Here is a 24,074-nt window from a genome sequence, read left to right as displayed (position 1 = left end):
TGGAAATTACACATGTCACGCCACTCCTTAAGAAAGGAGGGAGGCAAAAATAGGAAATTCTAGGCCAATTAGTCTTCCTTCATCGTTAGGAAAATGTTGGAGTATGAGGTGTCCGGATACATGAAAAAGTAGGACAAAGTCTGCATAGGTTCCGTAATGGGAAACCTGTTGCAATTTTTTGAGGATATAACAATCAGCATCAACAAAGGAGAGTCAGTGGATATGGCTTACTTGTTTTTTCAGAGGGTATTTGACAAGGTGCTGCACATGAGGCTACTTAATGAGATAAGGGCTGGTTGATTTTCAGGAAAGATGCTACCATGGAGAGTTTACAAAACTCTAGTAAGTCTGTAATTAACTCTGGTGGCCCCATCAGAGGAAAGACATCGAGGCTTTGCGGAGGATACAGCCGGCGCTAACCAGGATGCCTTCTGGATTAGAGAGCATGCACTATACTGAGAGTTTTGACAAACTGGGGTTGTCGTCTCTGGAGCGGGAGAGGCTAAGAGTAGATCTGCTGAATTTTATACAATTTATGGGGGACATGGAAATACCAGACAGACAGTAATTTCCCCACGGTTGAAATGTCAAATAACAGAGGACTCTTTTTAAAGGTGAGATGGGGGTAATTCCAAAGGACATGTGAAGTGCAGGGTTTTTTTTTACACAGACTGCTGGTGTGGGGTGGTGGTAGAGGCAGATTCATTGGGAACCTTTAAAGATGTTAAAATAGGCAAGGTTACGGTGTGGAAAAAGGTTTCGGGGGGAACAATGAAAGTGTGGGGGGGGGGGCAGGAGCAAGAAAAGCACGGGATCAGCTTGGGTGCTGTGGGGGTTACGAGATCCTGGGCAGCAAACCTCCCTTAGCCTCAGCTGTGCCTCTGCGAGAAGCTCTGGATCGCTGTGGGTGATGGGGTTCCCGAGCAAACTCAAATCAAGTCCAAGACCAAGACAGGAAGTTACAGCAGTTTATTGATTTCATCATGACAAATGTAAATTAAACAACGTGTAACCTGCTGACGTGCAGGAACAAATAAGCTGTTCCTGATTCACTCAGAGTCACACACAATTAACTGACCATTGACAACGAGTAACAGATTGAATAATCAGTCCCGTTTCTCACCGTCACTCTGCATCGGGGAACCGATGATTATAAAATCACACTTCAGGGCCGTGTCCGGGATCGCTGCAGATCCAGGGTCACTGCCGAGGGATTTGTCCATTTAACATCATTATATCGGCCAGGCTGCCGAATGCACCGTCCTCAGCAAAGGGAGCAAAAAGATTCTCTCCCGGGATAATCCCACCCCGGGATACCGGTGTCCCAGGTGAGCCCCGGACCCCCGGGCTCTTCCTGTCTGGGTAATTCTCTGGGGCCTGAAATTTCAGGACAGTGTCCGAGATCGCTGCAGTTCCAGGGTCGCTACCAAGGTATTTATCCATTTAACATCATTACGTCGGCCAGACTTCTAAATGTATTATCCTCAGCATAGTGAGCAAAAGTATTCTCTCTCAGGATAATCCCACCCCAGACACTGGTGTCCCAGACTGAGGGCCCACCCCCCTTCGTGTTCCTTCCATCTGTGTATTTCCCGAAGGCCTCACTTAAATGAACTCTCGGACCGGGACATCCGACAGAAAGTTACAGCAGTTTATCATCATAATAATAGTCATACGTTAGTCTCATGAGACCATGGATTTGCGTCTTGGAAGGTTTTTTTTTCCAGGCTTTTTTGATGGGAGACCAGCAGTTGCCCAGGCTGCAAGCCGTCCCCTCTCCACGCCACCGATGTTGTCCAAGGGAAGGGCACCAGGCCCCGGTGCCACAGAGCAATGTGTTAAGTGTCTTGTTCAAGGACACAAACACGCTGCCTCAGCTGAGGCTCGAACCAGTGACCTTCAGGTTAATAGTCCGATGCCTTGTCCACTAGGCCACGCGCCAACACACATGACAAATGTAAATGTAAATTAAACAACGTGTAACCTGCTAACTTTCGGAAATAAATAAGCTGTTCCTCATTCACTCAGAGTCACACACAATTAACTGACCAGTGACAACGAGTAACAGATTGAATAATCCGTCCCGTTTCTCACCATCATTCCGCTTCAGGAAACCGATGATTATAAAATCACATTTCAGGACAGTGTCTGAGATCACTGCAGTTCCAGGGTAGCTACCAAGGTATTTATCCATTTAACATCATTATGTCGGACAGACTACTAAATGTACTGTCCTCAGCATAGTGAGCAAAAGTGTTCTCTCTCAGGATAATCCCACCCCAGACACTGGTGTCCCAGACTGAGCCCCGCCTCTTCTATCTGTGTATTTCCTCAAGGCCTCACTTAAATCAACTCTCGGACCGGGACATCCAGCAGAAATAGCGCTGCTGGTCACAAAGGGGAATTACATGCCTGCGGAAACGCTTCTGACATCAAAGAGTGCTTGGTTGGAAATGAGATCCGTTAGAATCATTGGGAATTAACCCTGGAGTGTTGTCATTAAAGGGGATGGTGAGAAATCGACTAAAATGTCCCCATCCCTTGGGTGGGGTTGTTCACTCATTCAGATGTTCACAGGTTCAATGTCAGTCCAGGTCTGAGTTCCTGCAAAGACTTCAGTTCCATCTCCCCAGTCTCACTGAAGTGATTTCTCCACAGCCTGAAACAGAGGGAAGAATACAGAGGAAATAAACAAATGATACAACAGTGACTGTAACAGGGGATTGGGGTTAATATTTCAAAAACGCTGACAAACAAATATCACCGGTGAACCCGCGGATCCACTGATATTTTATCACACTGAGCATTAACAAGAATACTCACTCAATATAGGCCAGACTTGGGACGGTCAGTATTAGGCGACGGAAAGCAGGGACAGATCGGTCCGTAAGCGAGTTTAATCTCAAGTCCAGCTCCGTCAGTGATTGGTTTGTACTGAGAGCCGAGACAAGATCCTCGGCACCAGAATCCGTGAGACCAACTTTCCACAGCCTGGAGATGAGAGAGAGTGAAGGTGAAGGACACAGAGAGACAGGAGACGGTACAAATCCCTAGTGTTTATCTGTAACACAATTACTGATCATATCAATGTCAAATGTCAGACTCGCAGTGACTGTAAACACAAACTCCCACAGTCTAGTACTTACCACAGTTTCTGTATTTTACACTCCGGGTTTCCAAGAGCCTCAGACATCAGTTTCACTCCTGAATCTCCCAGTTTATTAATACTCAGGTTCAGCTCTGTAAGTGTACAGTTTGCACTGAGAGTGGAGGCGAGATCCTCGGCACCAGAACCTGTGAGGCCAACATCGTTCAGCCTGGGGTTGAGAGAGAGTGAGAGTGAAGGACACACAGACAGGAGACATCAGAAATTCCCAGTGTTTAGCAGTAACACAATTACTGATCAGCTTGATGTTCAATTTCTGACACCCAGTAACTGTAAACACAATCTCCAACAGTCTGGTACTTACCGCAGTTTCTGTATTTTACACTCCGGGTTCCTCAGAGCCTCAGACACCAGTTTCACTCCTGAATCTCCCAGGTCATTCCCCCCGAGTCTAAACACAAAGAGACAAACTAATGAACAAAGAGATTGAAACTGTGGGTCTGAGGGAATATCTCTCATTGGGATATTTCTGCAAACATGAAACCCTTCAGTAGATCACTGATTGGAATTCCCATCACTGTCAAATTTCACCACTGAATGTCAGTAATTTACTGTCAGTGTGACTCTGTAATTTCCCATCATCTGACTCTTTCCCCAACAGTTAGAATAGTGTTCCTGATGTGAGAATGTCAGAAGGGGCAGGGTTGAAAGGTGAGAGATCGTCCCTCTGAGAGGAGGAATTGTGGGTGGGAAAATCTCCATGGGAGATGCGCGCAGAGACCCCCACCACAGGAAAAGTGGTGGGAAAAAATGATCCCCACAGGAGGAAGGGGAACAAGGAAGACGGATCCCCATAGAGCAATAGGGAATGAGGAAGAGTTATCCCGAGAGGATGATGGGGGATGGGGAAGAGAGATCCCACAGGATGAAGGGGGTGGGGAAGAGTGATTCCACACAGCAGGAATGGAAATGGGGAAGAAAGACTCCAGAGGAGAAAGCGGAATGTGGAAGAGAGATTCCTATTGGAGGAATGGGGATGGGCAAGAGAGAACCTCATAGGAGGAAGGGAATGAGCAAGGGAGAACCCGACAGAGGAAGGGGGATGGGTAAGTGATCCCCACAGGAGGAAGGAGTTAGGGAATAAAGATCCCACTGGAGGCAGGAGTTGGGGAAGAGCGAGCCAAAAGAACGAATGGGGAGAGGGAATTGAGATCCCACCGGAGGAAGGGGAATCGAGAAGACTTCCCACAGGGGTAAAGGGGGTGAAGATTAGAGATATCGCAAGGGGAGGAGGACGGCGAAGAGAAAAGAGAACTGACAGCAGAACGGGATGGGGAAGAGGGATCCCCACAGTGGGAAGGGAGAGGAGGAAGAGAGACCCCCACCATACGGGAAAGCGGGTGGGGAAGAGAGATCCCATAGGGGGAAGGAGGACGGGAAAGAGAGAACCCACAGCAGGAAGGTGGATGGGGAAGAGTGATACTCACAGGGTGGGGAAGAGAAGCCCCCACAGGGGAAATGGGGTGGGGAAGAGAGATCCCATAGTTGGAAGGTGGATGGGGAAGAGTGATACCACAGGGGAAATGGGGTGGGGAAGAAAGACCCGACAGAAGGATGGGGAGAAATTAACGCACAGGAAGAATGAGACTTCTGCAGAGAGGTCCAACAGTGGGAATGGAAGTGTGCACAGAGATCCCACTGGAGTGTAGTGATGAGAAAAGTTGTTCCCACAAGAGGAGGTGATGCGGACGTACCGCTTGTAGATCCTTGGGAGAGGTTGGCCAAAACTGAGGTCCACAATCGGGAGAACAGATGCCCACATGGTGACTGGGTAACGGGGTTTGAGAAAAGTCACACAGGTGGAGTGATGGAGATAGTCACTCACAGGGAAGGGCAGAGGAGGACAATGTCACAGCAGCATTTCTAAACCTCTCACTGGGAAAGTCATCTCACACTCTCTTGTTCCTCAACGGGAAATGGTGTGATGTCCCTACACACCCCCTTGCAGTCAGTGTCGGTCTGGGTGTCATTAACATTGAGAAGGAACGTTGTCAATGGACGTGTCACAGGCAGCGAGAAACACGGCCATTCCTGTGATTTACTACCATTAAACCAATGGTCGTTGTTCACTGATCTGATGAAGTCTCCAACATCCCTTCACAAGGAACCACAGAACCCTTCTGTTCTTGTGGAATTACTGACTGGTCCCTTGGTCATTTTTAACAATGTTTCGCAATCTGATTTACTCCGATTTTACCCAATTTCCTTCGCATTGAAACCACACAATGGAACAGTTTCACAGTTCAGAGTGAGAGATAAATCAAGTTACCTCAACTCCTGGCACTTGTGTAGCCCGGGTCCCAGCCGCTGTATTCCTTCAAAGTGAATGCGGCAGTTCCAAAAATCGAGCTGTTTGATTGTATCACAGAGTCCGATGACATGGGACAAGACTACGCAGTCAATCGGGGTCAGTGGCATTTCACTGAATGAAAGTGTTTCCACAGATCCCAGTGTGGCCTGAGCCAGGCCACGATTCTGAGACTCAAACAGGTAGTGCAATGTGTTCAGGAGGCTCTTTTTACCAGCTCCACTCCCTGTGTTTCCAATCTGGCGTTGAACCTCCTCCTTCACCCACTTAATCACCCGGCCGGTTGTTTCATGAGGAAATGGACCCAGAAACTCCTCCAGGCCCTGAGCTGTCATTGAGGAGGAGAGACCAGCAACAAAACGGAGAAATACCTCAAATCGCCCAACTGACGTGTTGTGGGCTTCAGTGAGGAATTTCAGTATATCCCTGGGATGTGGAATCAGGAATTGTGCGACTGCAGCTACAAACTCTTGGATAGTGAGGTGTGGGAATGTGTACACCACACAACCGGCAGAATCCTCTCTCTCCAAAAGCTCCATCAGGAACCCGGACAGGAACTGGGAAGGCTGCAGATTGTAGTTGATCAAATCTCCATCTGTAAACACAATCTTCCTCTGGGACACTCCTCTGAAGGCCATCTGACCAACACTGAGTAACACATCACGGGGGTTCTCAATCTGACGGCCGTGGTTTTTCAGGATGTTGTAAATATAGTAGGAGTACAGTTGGGTGATTGTCTTGGGAACTCGCTGCGGGTCTCTGACTCTTTGTGTGAAGAAGGGGCCCAGTGCCAGAGCGAGGATCCAGCAGTAGGAAGGGTTGTAGCTCATGGTGTACAGGATTTCGTTCTCCTTCACATAATTGAAAACAGCTTCCGCCACCGTCTGATCTTCAAAATGTCTGATGAAATATTCCTTCCGTTCCTCACCAACAAATCCCAGGATTTCAGTCCAGACACTGATATCCGCCTTTTCCAATAAATGTAACGCAGTGGGGCGGGTGGTAACCAGCACTGAACACCCTGGGAGCAGCTTGCCCTGGATTAAACTGTACACAATGTCAGACACTTCACACCACCACTCGGGATCTGGGCACTGGTGCTTGGGTTCTGTATCTCTCCGACTGTCCGCAAAATCGATTCTGTGTTTGAATTCATCCAAACCATCGAATATAAACAGCAATCCCTCTGGGTTCTTCCAGACCTCTCTCAGGATATTCCCAAAGTAGGGATACTGATCCAGAATCAGTTCCCTCAGGTTTATTCGACAGTTAATACTGTTTAAATCACGGAATTTGAAACTGAAGACAAACTGGAACTGTTGGTATATTTTCCCCGTGGCCCAGTCATAAACAATCTTTTGTACCATTGTTGTTTTCCCGATCCCCGGGACTCCGGCCACTGATGCTGAACTCCCAGATTTGGATTTACCCCGGGAAAAGCTGCTCTGGAGTAACTGATCAGTCCGGATTTTTTCCATCTCTCCGCGGAGATGTTTCTGTCTCCACTCCTCGTGGTCTCTGCCTCTTGCCAGCAGCTCATGTTCCACCAGTCTCCGATTTCGAACAGAAGAAATGACCGTGAGCTCAGCGTATCGATCAACCAGCTGGAAAACCTTCACCTTCTCCCTCATCAGGATCGTGTTCACTCTCAGTGTTTCAGTTTGTGCCCGCAGAGTCTCCTTGTGTTTCTGTTGAACATCTTCCATGGGAACAGAGAACATATTCAAAATGTTAAATGGCTCATCTGACAAAGAACTTTTTAACTGCCTTTCAACTTTCAGTGTTTGAGATTACAGGAATAAATTCAATGCTTCCATGGATATTAGGACAGCAAGTAAAATTCTGTTCACAGACACAGAATTGACAGCAATGGATGTCCCTGAAAATGTCCAATCCTCATTTTCTGGTTATAGTTATTTGTGAATGTGAACATTCCCCTGATTGCACTTTTTGAGGAAGCTTAAACAAGCATCACTACCCACTAACATCTTAACTACATTCTACAGAGGCGTGGTTGAGAGTGTGCTGACCTTTTGCATCCCAACCTGGTACTCCAGCTGCAGTGCTGCCGACAGGCTGGTTAGGGGAGCAGAGAAGGCTATTGGGGTCTCCCTACCTTCTGTCCAAGACCTCTTTTAGAGTCGATGCCTCCAGAAGACACGGTACATCATTAAAGACCCCTCACACCCTCTCCATGAACTGTTTGTTCTTCTGCCATCAGGGAAACGTTACAGGAGCATCAAAACTAAAACCGTAAGGCTACTAAACAGCTTCCTCCCACAGGCAGTCAGACTGCTAAATAGCTGCTCGATCTGACTCTGCTTTGACAATTTTAACTGCACTGGACACTTGTAACTTGATTTTAACTGACATGTGGCTGTTGTGTTTTACTTTATATTGTTGTGTTTACTATTTATTGTTGCGTATGTTATATTATGATTGCACTGCTCCTGGGAAACGCTGTCTCATTCTGCCCTGCAGAGCTGATGTACAGTTAGAATGACAATAAAGTTTTTGAATCTTGAATATTCTATTGCAATCCTGACTGCACTCCCGTCACAACAATATTTCACTATATTTAAAGCATTGTTTGCATCATTAACAGACGATGTTAATGTTGATCTGGTGTGGAAATATGGAGAGCAGGACACTGTGCATTTTGGCAAAGCTGCACACTGGGGAGTCACAGGTGTCCACTGCTCTTGCATCAAAACAGGAGCAGAATATGAGGGAAATACTCAAGTCGGCCAGCATTTGGGGGAGAATCACAGTGAAGTTGCGGATCGATAAACCATCGGAGTTACAAGAAAGAAAATGGGTAATTTTCAGTCGCAGTGATGGAGGATTGGCGGAAAGATGAAATCTCTGTCAATGGAAGAAACCACAAGCGTCTGTCTCAGTAATGTACATCGTGTTCGTGGGAGAGGGTGGTGAAGTCTTGGCAAATGCTACTCATCAGTCTTGCTGTGGGGGTGTGGGACGCTGTCTGATGAGGCCTCCGTCTGTCAGAGCCGACCGTGGATGTCCTGCCCCTGCAAGCAGGACATGTAGCAAGCTCCCTCTCTCCATGCATCTGATGAACACAAAGGAATGGCAGACACTGACACAGCTTGGCACCAGAGGTGTCGCAGGATATGCCAGTCTGCGTTGAACACCATTTAACACTGACTTAGGGGCATCAGGTCAAGAATTTTCCTATTGGGTTTACTCCCAAACTCTTCCCCATGAGGGGGACAGTTGCAACGCAGTGGAGTTTTGAGATCAGAGTTTTCCTGCTCCTGTGTGAGCTGCCAATCACGGCCGATGAGCCCATCTGAACAAAGCGACTGGCTGTAAGGCATCTGTGCCCCTTCTCCTGTCGGAAGAAACGCTTTACTAGGCTTAGTGGCTAAACCGCAAGTGAAGGCCAGGAGCTGGACAGAGGCTACTCGCCACTGGGAGCATTTAATAGGTCGTGGCAGCTCATCCGCACTGCCAACCCCCCGGGTATAATAATCTTAAGCAACCAAGGGGCACTGTATTATTGACAATCAATCGGTAAATTGGTTTATTATTGTCACATGCACCACTGTAAAATGGAAAACTTTTCTGCATGCGATCCAAATAGATCATTACATCACATCGGTGCAATGAGGTTGTACAAGGAAACATGGAACAGAATAGTTCAAGGAAACAGTGTTTCAGTTGCCGAGAAAATGCAGTGCAGGCAGACGATAAGGTAGAAGGCCAAAGGATCATTGGGAGGTCAGCGTTGAGTTTTTTGGGACTATGTTCCTAAACTGTAGAATTCAACGCCTTAAACTACAGCACTGTGCAGAAGTCTGAGGTGCATATTAGGACTGACACATTTTGACTTTTATTTTCTAGTTTGCACATAATCCCGTTGTGATGCGGTTTGAACGGCATCGTCTGGATGAAAGGTGCTTTATAAATGTCATTATTATTATTATTATTATTATTATTATTATTATTATTATTATTATTATTATTATTATTATGATCATCATCATCATCATCATCATCATCATCATCAATATTATCTTAGCCTAAAATGGTGAAACTTGAGGTACAGGCATAGCCAAGTACATTCATGTCTCAATTGATAGGAGAATTCAGACTATTCTCGTGGTGTATAGTATTGTGGGTTTTCGAAGATTTACACAAGTATTGCCGTGTGGGCCTAATTTATTAATACTATTGTGTAAAGCCTTTGGGATGATCCAGATATTACGATGGGGATAATGAATACCCTGTTCGTGTTCCATAGTCTTTCATTTTCCCCTTTTAATTCAGCATATTTCTGGTGTTTTTACGAATTCATTTCTGTAAGTTATGTGTGTTTGGAATGGCTATATATATTTAAAAACTTGTTTTTGCTTGTTTATCCTGTTAAATTATATCCGAGCGGTTATCATGGATTATCCTATCTGAAATAATGATCGGTCACAGTATGATATGAAGGACTCTAACTCGAAAAGTGGAGCAGGCTTGTACTTATAGTAAGTTGTGGTGTTTTTCATCAGTTGTAGTTTAAGCAATGTTTTTGTGAATGTCGCCCACCACTTTATACCAGTTATCGATATTACGATTGGGATAATGAATACCCAGTTCGTGTTCCATAGTCTTTTATTTTCCCCTTTTAATTCAGCATATTTCTGGTGTTTTTTACTAATTGATTTCTGTCTGTTAAGTTTGGAATGGCTATATCGATTAAATAATTTGTTTTTGCTTGTTTATCCTTAAAAATTATATCCGATCAGTTATCATGGATTATCCTATGTGAAATAATAATCGGTCACAGTATGATATGAAGGACTCTAACTCGAAATGTGAAGCAGGCTTGTCCTTATAGCAAATTATGGTGTTTTTCAGCAGTTTTTTGTGAATGTCGCCCACCACTTTATTGTGATTGTGCAAGTAATGAGATTCAGTTAAACTACTGCAGGATCCTGTAAAGTCTGGGATTGTTTCTAGTTTCTCTTGTAATTTTCAGCATATATCGTCTTGAACCTATTGGTCGTTTACTCTGTATTATTGATAACTACATGTGTTAACAACCTTGTCCTGTATTACTACAATGATCCCTTTTGTCTCTGGGAAGAGTTCTCCAACTCTGAGCCAGGGGCTCGACGCTTCCTTGTCGACATCTAATCGGCTCAGATCGTGTGGATGTCTTCCGTGGGGAGTCAGACTCTTCCATTGCTTAACATTTTCTACTTTTATGATAGTTTCTTCATTTTTTATGGGTTAAGCTTTCATTTTCGTTCAGTGATGTGTACCCCTTATTGGATTTGCATATGCGTGTATGGAGTGCTGAATCCTGCTTGCGTTATGAAAATATGTCAATAGAGCTAATTGTGGATTTCAGAAACGGCGAGACGAGGGAACACAACACACCAGTCCTCATAGAGGGATCTGATGTGGAAAGAGTGAGCAATTCCAAATTCCTGGCTGTCAATATCTCTGAGTAACAAACCTGGACCTAATATATCGATTCAGCTACAAAGAAGACACAACAATGACTATATTTCATCATGAGTTTCCAACATCACTCGAATATTTCTACAGGTGTAACTTGCAGAGCATTGTACCTGGCTTCATCACCGTCTTGTGCATGGGGTCTACTGTACAGGATCGGAGTAAGGCGCACACTCAACGATTCAGAACAACTTCTCCTCTGCCATCCAGTTTCCGAATGGACATTGAACCCATCGATAGTGACTCTCTAATCTCTTTTTAAATTTCTATTTCTGCACTATTATTTAGTTTAATATTTCATATATTCACACAGACATGCATAGCTCTATATGTTCAACTTCCAGGCCCTGAAGCCGCTTTGCTGCTCAGCCAGATCCGCTGTCTGACAGGCCACGTGCCTCGCCTGGACAGGTCCAGGTTACCGAAAGCAGTACTATACGGAGAACTCTCTCAGGGCAAGAGAGATCGTGGTGCCCCGCGCAGGAGGTACAAGGACCAAATTAAGCAGAGGCTCTCTCAGGCAAATATGGAGGTCAACGAGTGGCAGCCGCTGATCCACGGAAAAGCCAAGAATTTTGAGGAACCCAGAAGAGCGACTGCTGAAAAGAAGAGGGGATGCAAGAAGGATCCAACTACCCAAGCGCCTGCATCCCAGCTGTCCCTGTGTCCCAACTGCTCCCGGGTCTGCAGATCCAGAATTGGCCTCTACAGTCACCAACTATCGGGTCGTCATCGAGTACCACCCCCCCACCACACACACACACACACACACACACACACACACACACACACACACACACACACACACACACACACACACACACACACACACACACACACACACACACACACAAAGATCTAGCGGAAAAGAGACCAACAGGAAATGTTGGCAGAGAAACGAAAGATGAACTCTGGAAAGTCAAATTGCAGTGCTTTTTTTCAGAATTCCTCTCCCTATTGCAGCAGCTGTGGCAGTAACATGCACTGCCAGACTATATGGGAGATCAGGGAATCGGTATGTGTTCCCGATACCTCTACAATAGGAAAGTGCGTCTGATGCCGCTTCCGACTGACAAAATAAGGGAACTAGACGTGAAGATCAACTGACCAAGGATTGTCCAGGACGCTGAGACCAGATAATTTGTCAGATGGGTACACCGAAGTTGCAGGATGATGCCCAACAGGATACGAGCCAGAAAGTGCATGGCCCCACCAAGCATCCAACTATTCTCTCAGTAACAAACTTACCTTTACAATCCCTTGGAACTGCATTCCAACGCCTTCCATGCATTTTCTCCGCTATTAGATATTTCAATCATGGGAAAGAGATATGCCCATGCTACTCCTTTCTATGCCCTTCATTATCTTATGAAACTCTACCAGATCTCCCCTCACCGTCTGCCGCTGCAGAGAAAGTACCCTCCGTTTAGCCAGCTTTCCTTATAGCACATGCACTATAAACTACGCAACAACTCTTCTGCGCCCTGTCCAAGGCCTCAACATCCTTTCTATATTGGGGCGAATTGAACTGTACGAAACACTACATGTGTGGCCAAATTAGGGTTTTATTAACGAAACATAACCTCCTGACGTTTGAGCTCTATATCTGGACCAATAAATGGAAGCCTTCTTAATCACCCTATCGACATGCTTTAAAACACTTCCTATTTGGATGTATCTACCCGTGGCTTCTGAATTGCTTCCAGCTTTTCCAACATTGATATTTTAGTGAGGAGATCCTTGAAGGTGCAGAAAAAGGGGGAAAAAGGGCATCTAATGATTTCATGTGTTATCAGCCGGGCATTGAACAGTAGTCTTCCTTACAAGTCCTTTTTAAAACATCAGTTGCGCTGGGTTCAGTGTGTTAAGTGTGTACGTATCTTGTGCCACACTGTAGAAAGAGTGAAGCTTCACTGAAGAGGAGACTAGAGTCTGCGTTTCTAGTAGATCCTGCATTGGCCTGAACAATTTTCCGTCTTAAAGAGAGTGTGAATGGCCACAGGTTTTCCAAGCACAAAGTGTGTAAAACCAGAGGGCTTAGGTTTCAGGTAAGTGGAGAAATACTGAAAGGTGACGTGAGGGACATTTCCAACACAGATAGTAATGGAGATGTGGAAGGAGTCACTAGAGAAAGTGGTAAGGGGGGTTCAGTTACTGAGTTTGAAAGGCATATAGCGAGGGTTATGGATAGGACTGATTCAGAGGGATATGGGCCAAAGGCAGGCAAATGGGACTGACTCGGGTAAGCATGGGTCAGTTGAAATGAAAGGCACCTTTCTGTGCGTTAAAAGCCTGTTATCCAGAGAGAAAGAGCTGTATAACTAAGGGGACAGAGTTTTAAGAAGAGGAGCGTGAGGGGTAGGGGGATTTGAAGAACAATTCCCTCTGAAGGTACCGATCTGGAAACACACGGCCTGAGGGGATGGTGCAGCCATGTAATGACCATCTCTGTAAGCACTTGAAGCACCGAGGCAGAGCAGGCGACAGAACAAATGCTGAATTGAAGGAGACAAATTCTGGCACACACATTATGGACCTAGTCCCTCCTTCTTTGCCGCATAAACATCTGACTATGCTATGGAAACCTGGAACATAGTATTATAGGTCAGGCTGCCCTGAAGCAGTCAGAACAAAGGAAAACAATCAGTTCAACAAATGTATTAACTGTAAAAGTAATGAAATAAATCCCTCCCTTTCACACGAACAAATTGTGAAGCATTGTTGGTACCTTTCGGACTAAAGGCTGGTGGATTGGTCGCTTGGATGGACCAAGAATTGTAGAGCACGGAAAGACGACCTTCGGCCAATCAGATTTATGTCAATCATAATACCTACTTATACTAATCCTACTTTTCTGCATAAATTCTATATACCTTGTTCAATAAAATAGCTAAGCAATTGCCTCAGCTGTTATAGAGTCATATAATGCAATTGCAAGTAAACAACAGACCTCCACACACACACACACACACACACACACACACACACACACACACACACACACACACACACACACACACACACACACACACACACACACACACACACACACACACACACACACACACACACACACGCACACACACACATTTGGGAAGAGAACAGGATTTAGGGTATGTTTCATGATCATTAATGCTTGGTGGAACCCCGGAATGTCCATTCCCTCAAATCCTTTGTTCCCCGGATCTGGAATACCTGCTGCTGCTGTGTAAACCTTTCTGGCTGCCAAGGGAGTTCCCGGCTGTTATTATCACAGCTGTGTAATAACAACATCCCCCAGTTGTGTGTTATTGTCACAGAGGGGGGATGATTCCCTTCAGAAATCGGTCAGGACTTCCCAAACCACAACATTTGTATCAAGAGTTCCGTGTGAACAGCACTTGCCGTGTGACCGACTGCTTACAATGCCGGTGATCAGCAGGAGCTCAAGAAATTCAGCTCTGATCTATGCAAAGTTATCCAGGCAGCGAAACGACAATACAGAGATCGTATTCAGGCACAACTCTCCACCAACAACACACACAGCTTATGGGAAGGTCTGTACACCAATGCAGACTTCAGAGCTAAGTGCAGTGGTGCTGCCAACATCGCTCCCTGTCTCCCAGAGGATCTAAGCCTCATTACGCTCGGTTCGATATCGCCAACACTGAGCCCCCGAGGAGAGCCGACAAAGCGACCTGCACATTGGTCATCTCTGAGGCTGAAGTTCGCAGGTGTTTCCAATGAGTGGACAGTCGCAAGGTTGAGGGACCGGACGGCATCCCAGGGCGGGTACTCAGGATGCGCGCGGCACAACTGGCAGGAGTATTTACGGATATTTTTAATCACACCCTCTCCCAGTGAAGAGTTCCCTCCTGCTTCAAATCATCCACCATTGTTCCTGTACCTAAAACGACTAAGGCAACATGCCTGAACGTTTGAGTCCTGTCGCACTCACCTCAGTAATAAGCAAATGCTTTGAGAGGCTGGTCAAGGGCTGCATCTGCAGCTTGTTACCACCCACACCGGACCCCCTACAATTCAGCTACCGACACAACCGATCAACAGATGACACAATAGCCACTGCTCTGCACACCTCCTTAAACATCTGGAGAAGAGGGATGCTTATGTGAGAATGATGTTATTAGACTACAGTTCAGCATTCAATACCATAGTTCCCTCCAGGCTTGACAAGAAGCTCAGAGACCGCGGCCATGACCCTGCCTTGTGCAGCTGGGTCCTGGATTTCCTGTCAGATCGCCGGCAAGTGGTAAGTGTGGGCTCCCTCATCTCTGCCCCTCTGCCCCTCAACACAGGAGCCCCTCAGGGCTGTGTCCTAAGCACCCTCCTTTACTCTCTGTATGCGCATGACTGTGTCGCCACCCACAGCTCCAATCTGCTAATTAAATTTGCTGAGTATACTATATTTATTGGCCAAATATCAAGTAATAACGAGGCAGCCTAAACAGAAGAAGTCATCAGCCTGACACAGTGGTGTCAAGAAAACAACTTCTCCCTCAATGTCGCAAAGACAAGAGGAATGGAGATAGGCTAACCCCCACTGATATCAATGGATCTGGGGTTGAGAGAGTGAACAGCTTTAAGTTCCTCGGCATTCACATCACTGAGGACCTCACGTGGTCTGTACACATCAATTGTATGGTGAAAAAAGGCACAACAGCACCTCTTTCACCTCAGATAGAACCATAGAACCGTAGAACATTACAGCACAGCCCTTCCTGACTGTGCCAAACCATTTTTCTGCCTAGTCGCACTGACCAGCACATGGCCCATATCCCTCTATACACCTCTCATCCATATACCTGTCCAGGTTTTTCTTAAATGTCAAAAGTGAGCCCTCATTCACCACTTCAGCTGGCAGCTCATTCCACACTCCCACCACTCTCTGCGTGAAGAAGCACCTTCCCCAATGTTCCCTTTAAACTTTTCCCCTTCACCCTTAACCCATGACCTCTGTTTTTTTTTCTCCCCTAGCCTCAGTGGAAAAAGCCTGCTTGTATCCCCTCTACCTATACCCATCATAATTTTAAACACCTCTATCAAATCACTTCTCATTCTCCTACATGCCAGGGAATAAAGTCCTAACCTATCCAACCCTTCTCTGTAACTCAGTTTCTCAAGTCCCGGCAACATCTTTGTAAACCTTCTCTGCACTCTTTCAACCTTATTAATATCCTTCCTGTAATTCGGTGACCAAAACTGCACACAATACCCCAAATTCGGTCTCGCCAATGTGTTATACAACCTCACCATTACATTCCAACTCTTATACTCAGTACTTTGATTTATAAAGGCCGATGTACCAAAAGCTCTGTTTACGACCCTATCTACTTGTGACGCCACTTTTAGGGAATTATGTATCTATACTCCCAGATCCCTCTGTTCTACTGCCCTCCTCTGTGTTCTGCCATTTACCTTGTATGTTCTAATTTGGTTTGATCTTCCGAAGTGCAATACCTCACACTTGTCCGCATTAAACTCCATCTGCCATTTTACATCCCATTCCCCCAACTGGTCCAGATCCCTCTGCAAGCTTTGAAAACCTTCCTCACTGTCCACTACACCTCCAATCTTTGTATCATTAGCAAATTTGGTGATCCAATTTGCCACATTATCATCCAGATCATTGATATAGATGACAAATAAGAATGGACCCAGCACTGATCCCCGTGGCACATCACTGGTCACAGGCCTCCACTCAGAGTAGCAATCTTCCACTACCACTATCTGGCTTCTTTCATTGAGACAATGTCTGATGCAATTTACTACCTCTCCATGTATACCTAGCGACTGAATCTTCCTAACTAACCTCCCATGCGGGACCTTGCCAAAAGCCTTACTGAAGTCCATGTATATAACATCCACTGCTTTCCCTTCATCCACTTTCCTGGAAACTTCCTTGAAAAGCTCTAATGGATTGGTTAAACATGACGCATAAAGCCATACTGACTTTTTCTAATAAGTCCCTGTCTACCGAAATACCTGGAGACCTTATCTCTTAGTATTCCTTCCAATAATTTACCTACTACCGATGTCAAACTTACCGGCCTATAATTTCATGGCTTACATTTTGAGCCTTTTTTAAACAACAGAACTACATGAGCTATCCTTCAATCCTCTGGCACCCGGTCCGTGGATATCGACATAATACTTATGCCAGGGCCACTGCAATTTCAACATTAGTCTTCTTCAAGGTCCGAGTGAATACCCCGTCAGGTCCTGGGGATTTATTTACTCTGATTTGCCTCAAGACAGAAAGTACCTCCTCCTCTTTAATGTGTATAACTTCCATGACTTCCCTACTTGTTTGCCTTGTTTCCATAGACTCCATTCCAGTTTCCTTAGTAAATAGAGATGCAAAATACCCATTTAAGATCTCCCCCATTTCTTTTGGTTCCATACATAGCCGACCACTCTGATCTTCAAGAGGACCAATTTTATCCCTTACTATCCTTTTGCTCTTAACATACCTGTAGACGTTCTTAAAATTATCGTTCACCCTGACTGCCAAAGCAACCCCATGTCTTCTTTTAGCCCTCCTGATTTCTTTCTTAATTATTTTCTTACTCTTTGTATACTCCTCAAGCATCTTACTTCCTCCCTGTTGCCTATAAATGTTATACATCTCTCTCTTCTTCTTTATCAGAGTCCCAATATCCCTCGATAACCAAGGCTTTTTATTCCTATTCATTTTGCCTTCAACCATGACAGGAACATACAAACTCTACACTCTCAAAATTTCTCCTTTGAAGGCCTCCCACTTACAAATCACATCATTGCCAGAGAACAACCTGTCCCAATCTACGATTTTTAGATCCCTTCTCATTTCTTCAAATTTGGCCTTTTTCAGTTTTAGAACGTCAACCCGAGGACCAGATCTATCTTTATCCATGATCAAGTTGAAACTAATGACGTTATTATCACTGGAAGGAAAGTGTTCCCCGATACACACTTCCGTCACCTGCCCTAACTCATTTCATAATAGGAGATCTAATATTGCACCCTCCCTAGTTGGTACATCTATATATTGACTTAGAAAACTTTCCTGAACACATGTTGCAAACTCTAACCCATCTAGACCTTTAACAGGATGGGAGTCCCAAGCAATGTGTGGAAAATTAAAATCCTCTACAATGACAAATTTCTGTCTCCTGCAGTTGTCTGTTATCTCTCTGCAAATTTGCTCCTCCAATTCTCGCTAACTATTGGGTAGTCCATAATACAACCCTATTAATGTGGTCATACCTTCCGGTTTCTCAACTCCACCCATAGGGCCTCAGTAGACAAGCCATCTAATCTGTCCTGCCGAAGCACTGCTGTAATATTTTCCCTGACTAGCAAAGCCACCACCCACGCTTTATCCCTCTGTCTCTATCACGTCTGAAACATTGGAGCCCTGGAACATTGAGCTGCCAGTCCTGCCCCTCCTGTAGCCAAGTTTCAGTAATGGCTATGATGTGATAATTCCATGTGTCAATCCAGGCCCTCAGCTCGTCTGCCTTTCCCGCAATACTCCACGCTTTGAAATATACACACCTCAGAATATTATTACCACCACCCACAACCTTGCTATTTGTGGCTTTGCATGAACTACCACCATTATTTATGTTTACCACCGTTCCACTATCTACTCAGGCACTCTGGTTCCCATCCCTCTGCCAATCTAGTTTAAACCCTCCCCAATAACACTAGCACACCTCCCTGCAAGTATATTGGTCCCCTTGTAGTTCAGGTGTAACCCGTCTCTCTTGTACAGGTCCCACCTGCCCCAGAAGAGGTCCCAATGATCTAGAAATCTGAAACCCTGCCCCCTACTCCAGTTTCTCAGCCACGTGTTCATCTGCCAGAGCATCGCATTCTTACCCTCACTGGCACGTGGCACAGGAAGCAATCCGGAGATTACTACCCTCTATGTCCTGTTTTTCAACTTCCTACCAAGCTCTCTGTACTCACTCTTCAGGACACCCTGACTCTTTCTACCTATGGCATTGGTACCGATGTGTAGCACGGAATTTGGCTGATCATCCTCCCACCTCAGAATGCTGTGCAGGCGATCAGAGACATTCCTGACCCTGGCACCCGGGAGGCAACAAACCATCCGGGAGTCTCTGTTACGACCATAGAATCTCCTGTCTGTACCCCTGACTATGGAGTCCCCTATCACTACCCCTCTCCTCTTCTTCCTCCCCCCGTTCTGCACTGCAGCACCAGATTCAGTGCCAGAGATCCGGCTGCCGCAGTTTGTCCCAGGTAATCCTTCCCCCCAACAGTATCCAAATTGGTATACCTGTTCTGGAGGGGAATGGCCACAGGGGAACCCTGCAGTAACTGCCCTTTCCCCTTCCCTCGCCTGACGGTAACCCAATTACCTGTGCCCTGTTCCTTAGGTGTAACTACCTCCTGGAAGCTACTATCTATAAACTGCTCAGTCTTTCGAATGATCCGGAGGTCATCCAGCTCCTGCTCCAGTTCCCTAACGCGGTCTGTTAGGAGCTGCAGCTGGGTGCACTTCTTGCAGGTGTCGTTGTCAGGGACACCGGATGTCTCCCTGACTTCACACATCCTGCAAGAGGAGCATTCCAACATCCTGCCTGGCTTATTCTCTAGTCTGAACAAAAAAAAAGAAAAATAGCAAAACAGATGGTTGAGATGGTTGAGTACATTTGGGATGGGCCAGTAAATTTTGTGCATCCTGACTGGCTGCATCACTGCCTGGTGTGGGAATTGTACTTCTCTCAATCGCAGGACTCTGCAGAGAGTGGTGCGGACAGCCCAGTGCATCTGTAGATGTGAACTTCCTACTATTCAGGTCATTTCAGAGACAGGGGGTAAAAAGTGCCCGAAGGATCATTCTGGACCCAAGTCTCACCAAGCACAAACTGTTCCAGCTGCTACCATCCAGGAAATGGTACCGCAGTGTTAAAGCCAGGACCAACAGGCTCCACGACAGCTTCTTTCATCAGGCCATCAGACTGATTAAGTCATGCTGATACAATTCTATTTCTACAATTGTATACATAAATACACGCTCACCGCACACGCTTTACTGTAATTGTGCTGCTGGCGCAGAAAAACAACTTTCACGAAATGTATCCACGATATTAACCCTGACCCTGAAAATTTTTATCTGGCTGTTGTCTCATTTTTTTAGATCTGTTATTCATCATCCTCATACTGTCCTCGTTCATATCAGTTTACGCGCTTTCCAGTGCACATGGTGTTTTCCAGAAATTGCTATTTAAGTTCTTATTTTTCTTTGCATATTTCCGGATCCGTTTCAGACCAGGATATTATACCAAACCAATACGTCAATATGGGCACAGTGAGCGTTTACTACCTTCGTTATATTTTTACTGTTCAGCTCTGATTGGCAGATTTTCTTGATCCTCGATGTAAATTCAAAGTTTGTTCAGCCTTGCAGTAAATTTAGATTTTCAGCTTTGAAGTAAATTTTGTTGGAAGGTTTTCCTTTATCACACGATTATCTATTTTCTTTGCTTATTGATATCCTAAATATACGTTTCATATTCTGTTGCATTGTATCCTGATGCTCTGTTTGATATTCCACCGGCTCTATTGCACCTTTCTTTATGTTTGATCATGTTCTGTACCTTCCTAGTCTAAAGTTCATGCTTATATATTTGGAAATTAATTCCATTATTTGAATTATTTGTTTCAGCTTTACTGATGAAAGAACAAATAATTTAAAATCATCAATGTATAAATGTGTCAAGGTATAATTCATAATTTCTTTTGATTAGATACCTGATTTTGTCTGTTTCAGTAAATTATGAGTGGGCTTAAAGCTAGACAAAACCATAGTGTGCTTAGTGAGACTCTCTGGAAAATCCCTCCATTTATTTTGATAGTGGTCGTTGTTCCTCTGTGGTTCTTAATAGGACGTTTATTTTACGCGAATGCTTCATCAGATGTTGCAGAAATTTCACAAGTATTGTATGAATTTTATCTATATTTGGAGCCTTTTAAACACACGAGGAACAGAATCAGATGTGTTTTGTATTGATAGACAATATAACACTGAAAGATTTCTGCTTTCTACAGGGTTTGAAATAGAATTACATAATCTTTTATCTGTTGTTCAAACCCGAACGGTATTCTGTCTGCTGTCCTGTGAGTATATTGTGGTTATCTAAGTTGTTATCTGAGTTGTTATTAGTTACGGGATGTACGATGCAATAATTTTAGATATAAAATTGCCTTATTATTATTAAGAGCTAATAATAACATAGTAGGTGACCATTTAGTAGTATTATAAATGCAGAATAAAGCTATCGTTTAGACAGGTGGTACATACCTTCAGCCTTTTATATGTTCTGCCCCATGGGAGTATGACAGAGAGGATGTATGAGGTGGTTTGGGGTTCAGTAGCAAGGCTTTGGGTCGGGTTTGCGTCTTGCCAGCTTGATTGAGTTCCTCCAGGAGGTGACAAAGGTGTTGGATGAAGTTCCACATGGAAATTGTCTACTTGTATACTGGCAGAGTCTTTGACAAGATCCCACATGGGAGGTTCATACAGAAAATTAACATGCTTGAGAACTGTGGGGAATTGTCCTGGCTGCCGGGGACCCAAACGGGGAGAAATTTATTGGCTGGCGGGTGGTGAATCGGTGAAATTATTGCCATAGACGTCTGAAGAAGACACCTCATTGAGTATATTTAAAATGCAGGTCGATATGTTCCTGATTAGGAAAAGTGTCAACGTTTACTGGGATAATGGGGTAGAGAGGAATTGAAGAGCAAATTCACTGAGCCGAATGGCTTAATTCTGCTCCTGGATCTTATGGTTTCAGGGAGCATCTGGAGTATTGTGTTCACTTCTGATTGTCGAGCTCTTGGAAGGATTGGTTAGGGTGCAGAACAGGTTCATCAGGGTGTTGCCTGGATTCGGTGACATGTGCTACAAGTAGAGGTTTGATAAACTTGCTTTGTTTCCTCTGGCGGTAGAATACAGATCTGACTGAGGTGTGCAAGTTTGAGAGATAAGAGTTTGGGTCGACAGCCTGTATTTTGTTTGTTTATTTTTACATATGACTGGTGTCTAATACCAGAGGGCATTTGGTTAAGGTGAGATGGGGTAAATTTACAGCAATTGTGGGTAGTTTTTTAACAGAGTTGTGGGTGCCTGGAATTTACTGTCTGGGTCAACATGGCTTTGTGAAGGGAAGGTCCAGCCTCACGAGGCTAATTGAGTTTTTTGAAGAGGTAACAAAAAGCAATTGATGAAGGTATGGTAGTAGATGTGGTCTACATGGATTCAGCAGAACCAACAGCTGTATTAATAGAAAAAAATATATTGTAGAATATTCAGGCTGCAAAGAGAGATTCTTTGAATTGTTACTTGAATCCAGAGATCAGCGAATGTTTAATGGCGAATTTTGATTCCCAAGCTTTGCCAAGTCAGAGACTAACATTTGAGATGTGGTTTGAACTGTGCATTTGATCACTCACCTATCAGCTGAGTGGGTAATTCAGATAAACCTTGGGTGATGTTCATGTATTCCTGTGGATCAGGACCTGTTTAAATATTTAAAAAAAACATCCATGGAAACAGAGCTAAAATAATTAAAATAACTAAAATATTTATCTCAATGTGCTTTGTGTTCAGTGTGTGGTTTTAACATACCGAGTTCCTGTATTTCCCTCAGAATTCTGTCCAACTTCGGTAACTCAGTCCTCCATGTCACAAAGGATTCCCACATCGCCCTCCGGGCCCGGGAGCCTTTGCCCATCACCAAACTGAGGAAGAGTCTGGAACTCTCTGTCCGGTTTCCCTTCTCTGTCAGTTCAGTGACTTTCTACAAAAGGAAACAATGAATTTATTGTGCAGCAGACAGACAGGCATGCAGAATGTACAGGAAAGTATCTGTTCATGGCCCCAGTTGCTTCAGAACAGATGCAGTCACTGGGCTGCTGCCTCATCCTCCCTGGGTTCAGTCATTAACAGAGAAACAGTAACTGAAGGAAATTCTAAATCAATATTGTGAAAGAATAAGGATTTACTGACACCCTGCAGTAGATGCAATGTGATTAATTTCCTCAGTCTGTCAATGTGCAGTATTACATCAACAAGATGTGACAACAAGAACTGAAGAGAGGGGAGAGAGAGAGCAAAAACAAATGGATAGTGGCTGACAAAAGTTTATAGTTGGGTGCTTAAATCAAAAGATAAATATTGAATCGAAAGGATACGCAGGTAGGTGAAAGTGTTGGGTCGAAGCTGCTGTCATTAAAAATGAAAAGTCCTGAGAAAGAGGTGATAACGGATTGGACGATGTAGATGTTAAGAAACTGCATAAGTAAAATGACCCTGATGATACAGGCCTGTTAACAGTAGCCAGGATGTGAGCTACAACTTACAACAGGAGAGGGAAGAGGTATGCAAAAAGGGGAATGTGAAAATAGTCATGGGGAATTTCAATATGCAGGTAGCTTTGGAGAATCTGGTCAGTGTTGAATCCTGAGTGAGGAAATTTATAGAATGCCTGTGAGATGGCTTTTTAGAGAAGCCTATGGTTGATCCCACGATAGGACAGACGGATTTGGATTTGGTGTTGTGTATTGAGCCAGATTTGATTGGGGAGCTTCAGGTAAATAATCCCTTAAGAGGCAGTGATCATAAAATAGCAAAACTCACACTGCAGTTTGAGAGGGAGAAGGTAAAGTCAGATGGATCAGTGCGACAGTTGGATAAAGGAATTACAGAGGCATAGGAGAAGACCTGGGCAAAAATATATTCGAACATGACTAACAGGAACAATGGCAGAGCGGGAATGGCTGAAGTTTCTCGGAGCAATTAAGAAGGCTCAGGACAAGTGATCACAAAGATGAAGAATTATTCTAAAGGGAGGATGATCAACCATGGCTGACAAGATAGTCAAAGCAGCACGAAAGCAAAGGAGAGGGGACATAATATTACAAAGTATAGTAGAAAGCTGAAGGACTGGGATGCTTTCACAAACCAACAGAAGGCAATTAAAAAGCCGTAAGTAGAGAAACTATGTAAAATGAAGGTAGGCTAGCGAATAACGTAAAATAGCTCAACAAGAGGTCCGTCTGATATATGAAGAGTGAAGGAGAGGAAAGTGGATTTTGGGCCACTGG

The 24,074-nt window shown here is 44.7% G+C and overlaps 1 protein-coding gene across 1 annotated transcript in view; it reads right to left on the bottom strand.

Moving 5' to 3' along the window:
- Positions 1–956: 956 nt before the first annotated feature.
- The window catches only part of LOC140720614 (NACHT, LRR and PYD domains-containing protein 3-like), a 61,432-nt gene continuing 38,314 nt past the window's right edge, over positions 957–24,074 (bottom strand). The window contains exons 6-12 of the mRNA XM_073035444.1: positions 22,597–22,768; positions 22,422–22,487; positions 5,436–7,173; positions 3,471–3,557; positions 3,147–3,317; positions 2,824–2,991; positions 957–2,659 (exon numbers count right to left, since the gene is read on the bottom strand). Coding sequence (XP_072891545.1) covers positions 2,572–2,659; positions 2,824–2,991; positions 3,147–3,317; positions 3,471–3,557; positions 5,436–7,173; positions 22,422–22,487; positions 22,597–22,768 — 2,490 coding nt within the window. The 3' untranslated portion in view covers positions 957–2,571. The remainder of the gene's footprint in view (positions 2,660–2,823; positions 2,992–3,146; positions 3,318–3,470; positions 3,558–5,435; positions 7,174–22,421; positions 22,488–22,596; positions 22,769–24,074) is intronic.

Source organism: Hemitrygon akajei, unplaced genomic scaffold, assembly GCF_048418815.1.
Source record: "Hemitrygon akajei unplaced genomic scaffold, sHemAka1.3 Scf000045, whole genome shotgun sequence".
Classification (NCBI taxonomy): Eukaryota; Metazoa; Chordata; class Chondrichthyes; order Myliobatiformes; family Dasyatidae; genus Hemitrygon; species Hemitrygon akajei.
This window is presented reverse-complemented; position numbering and strand designations above follow the sequence as displayed.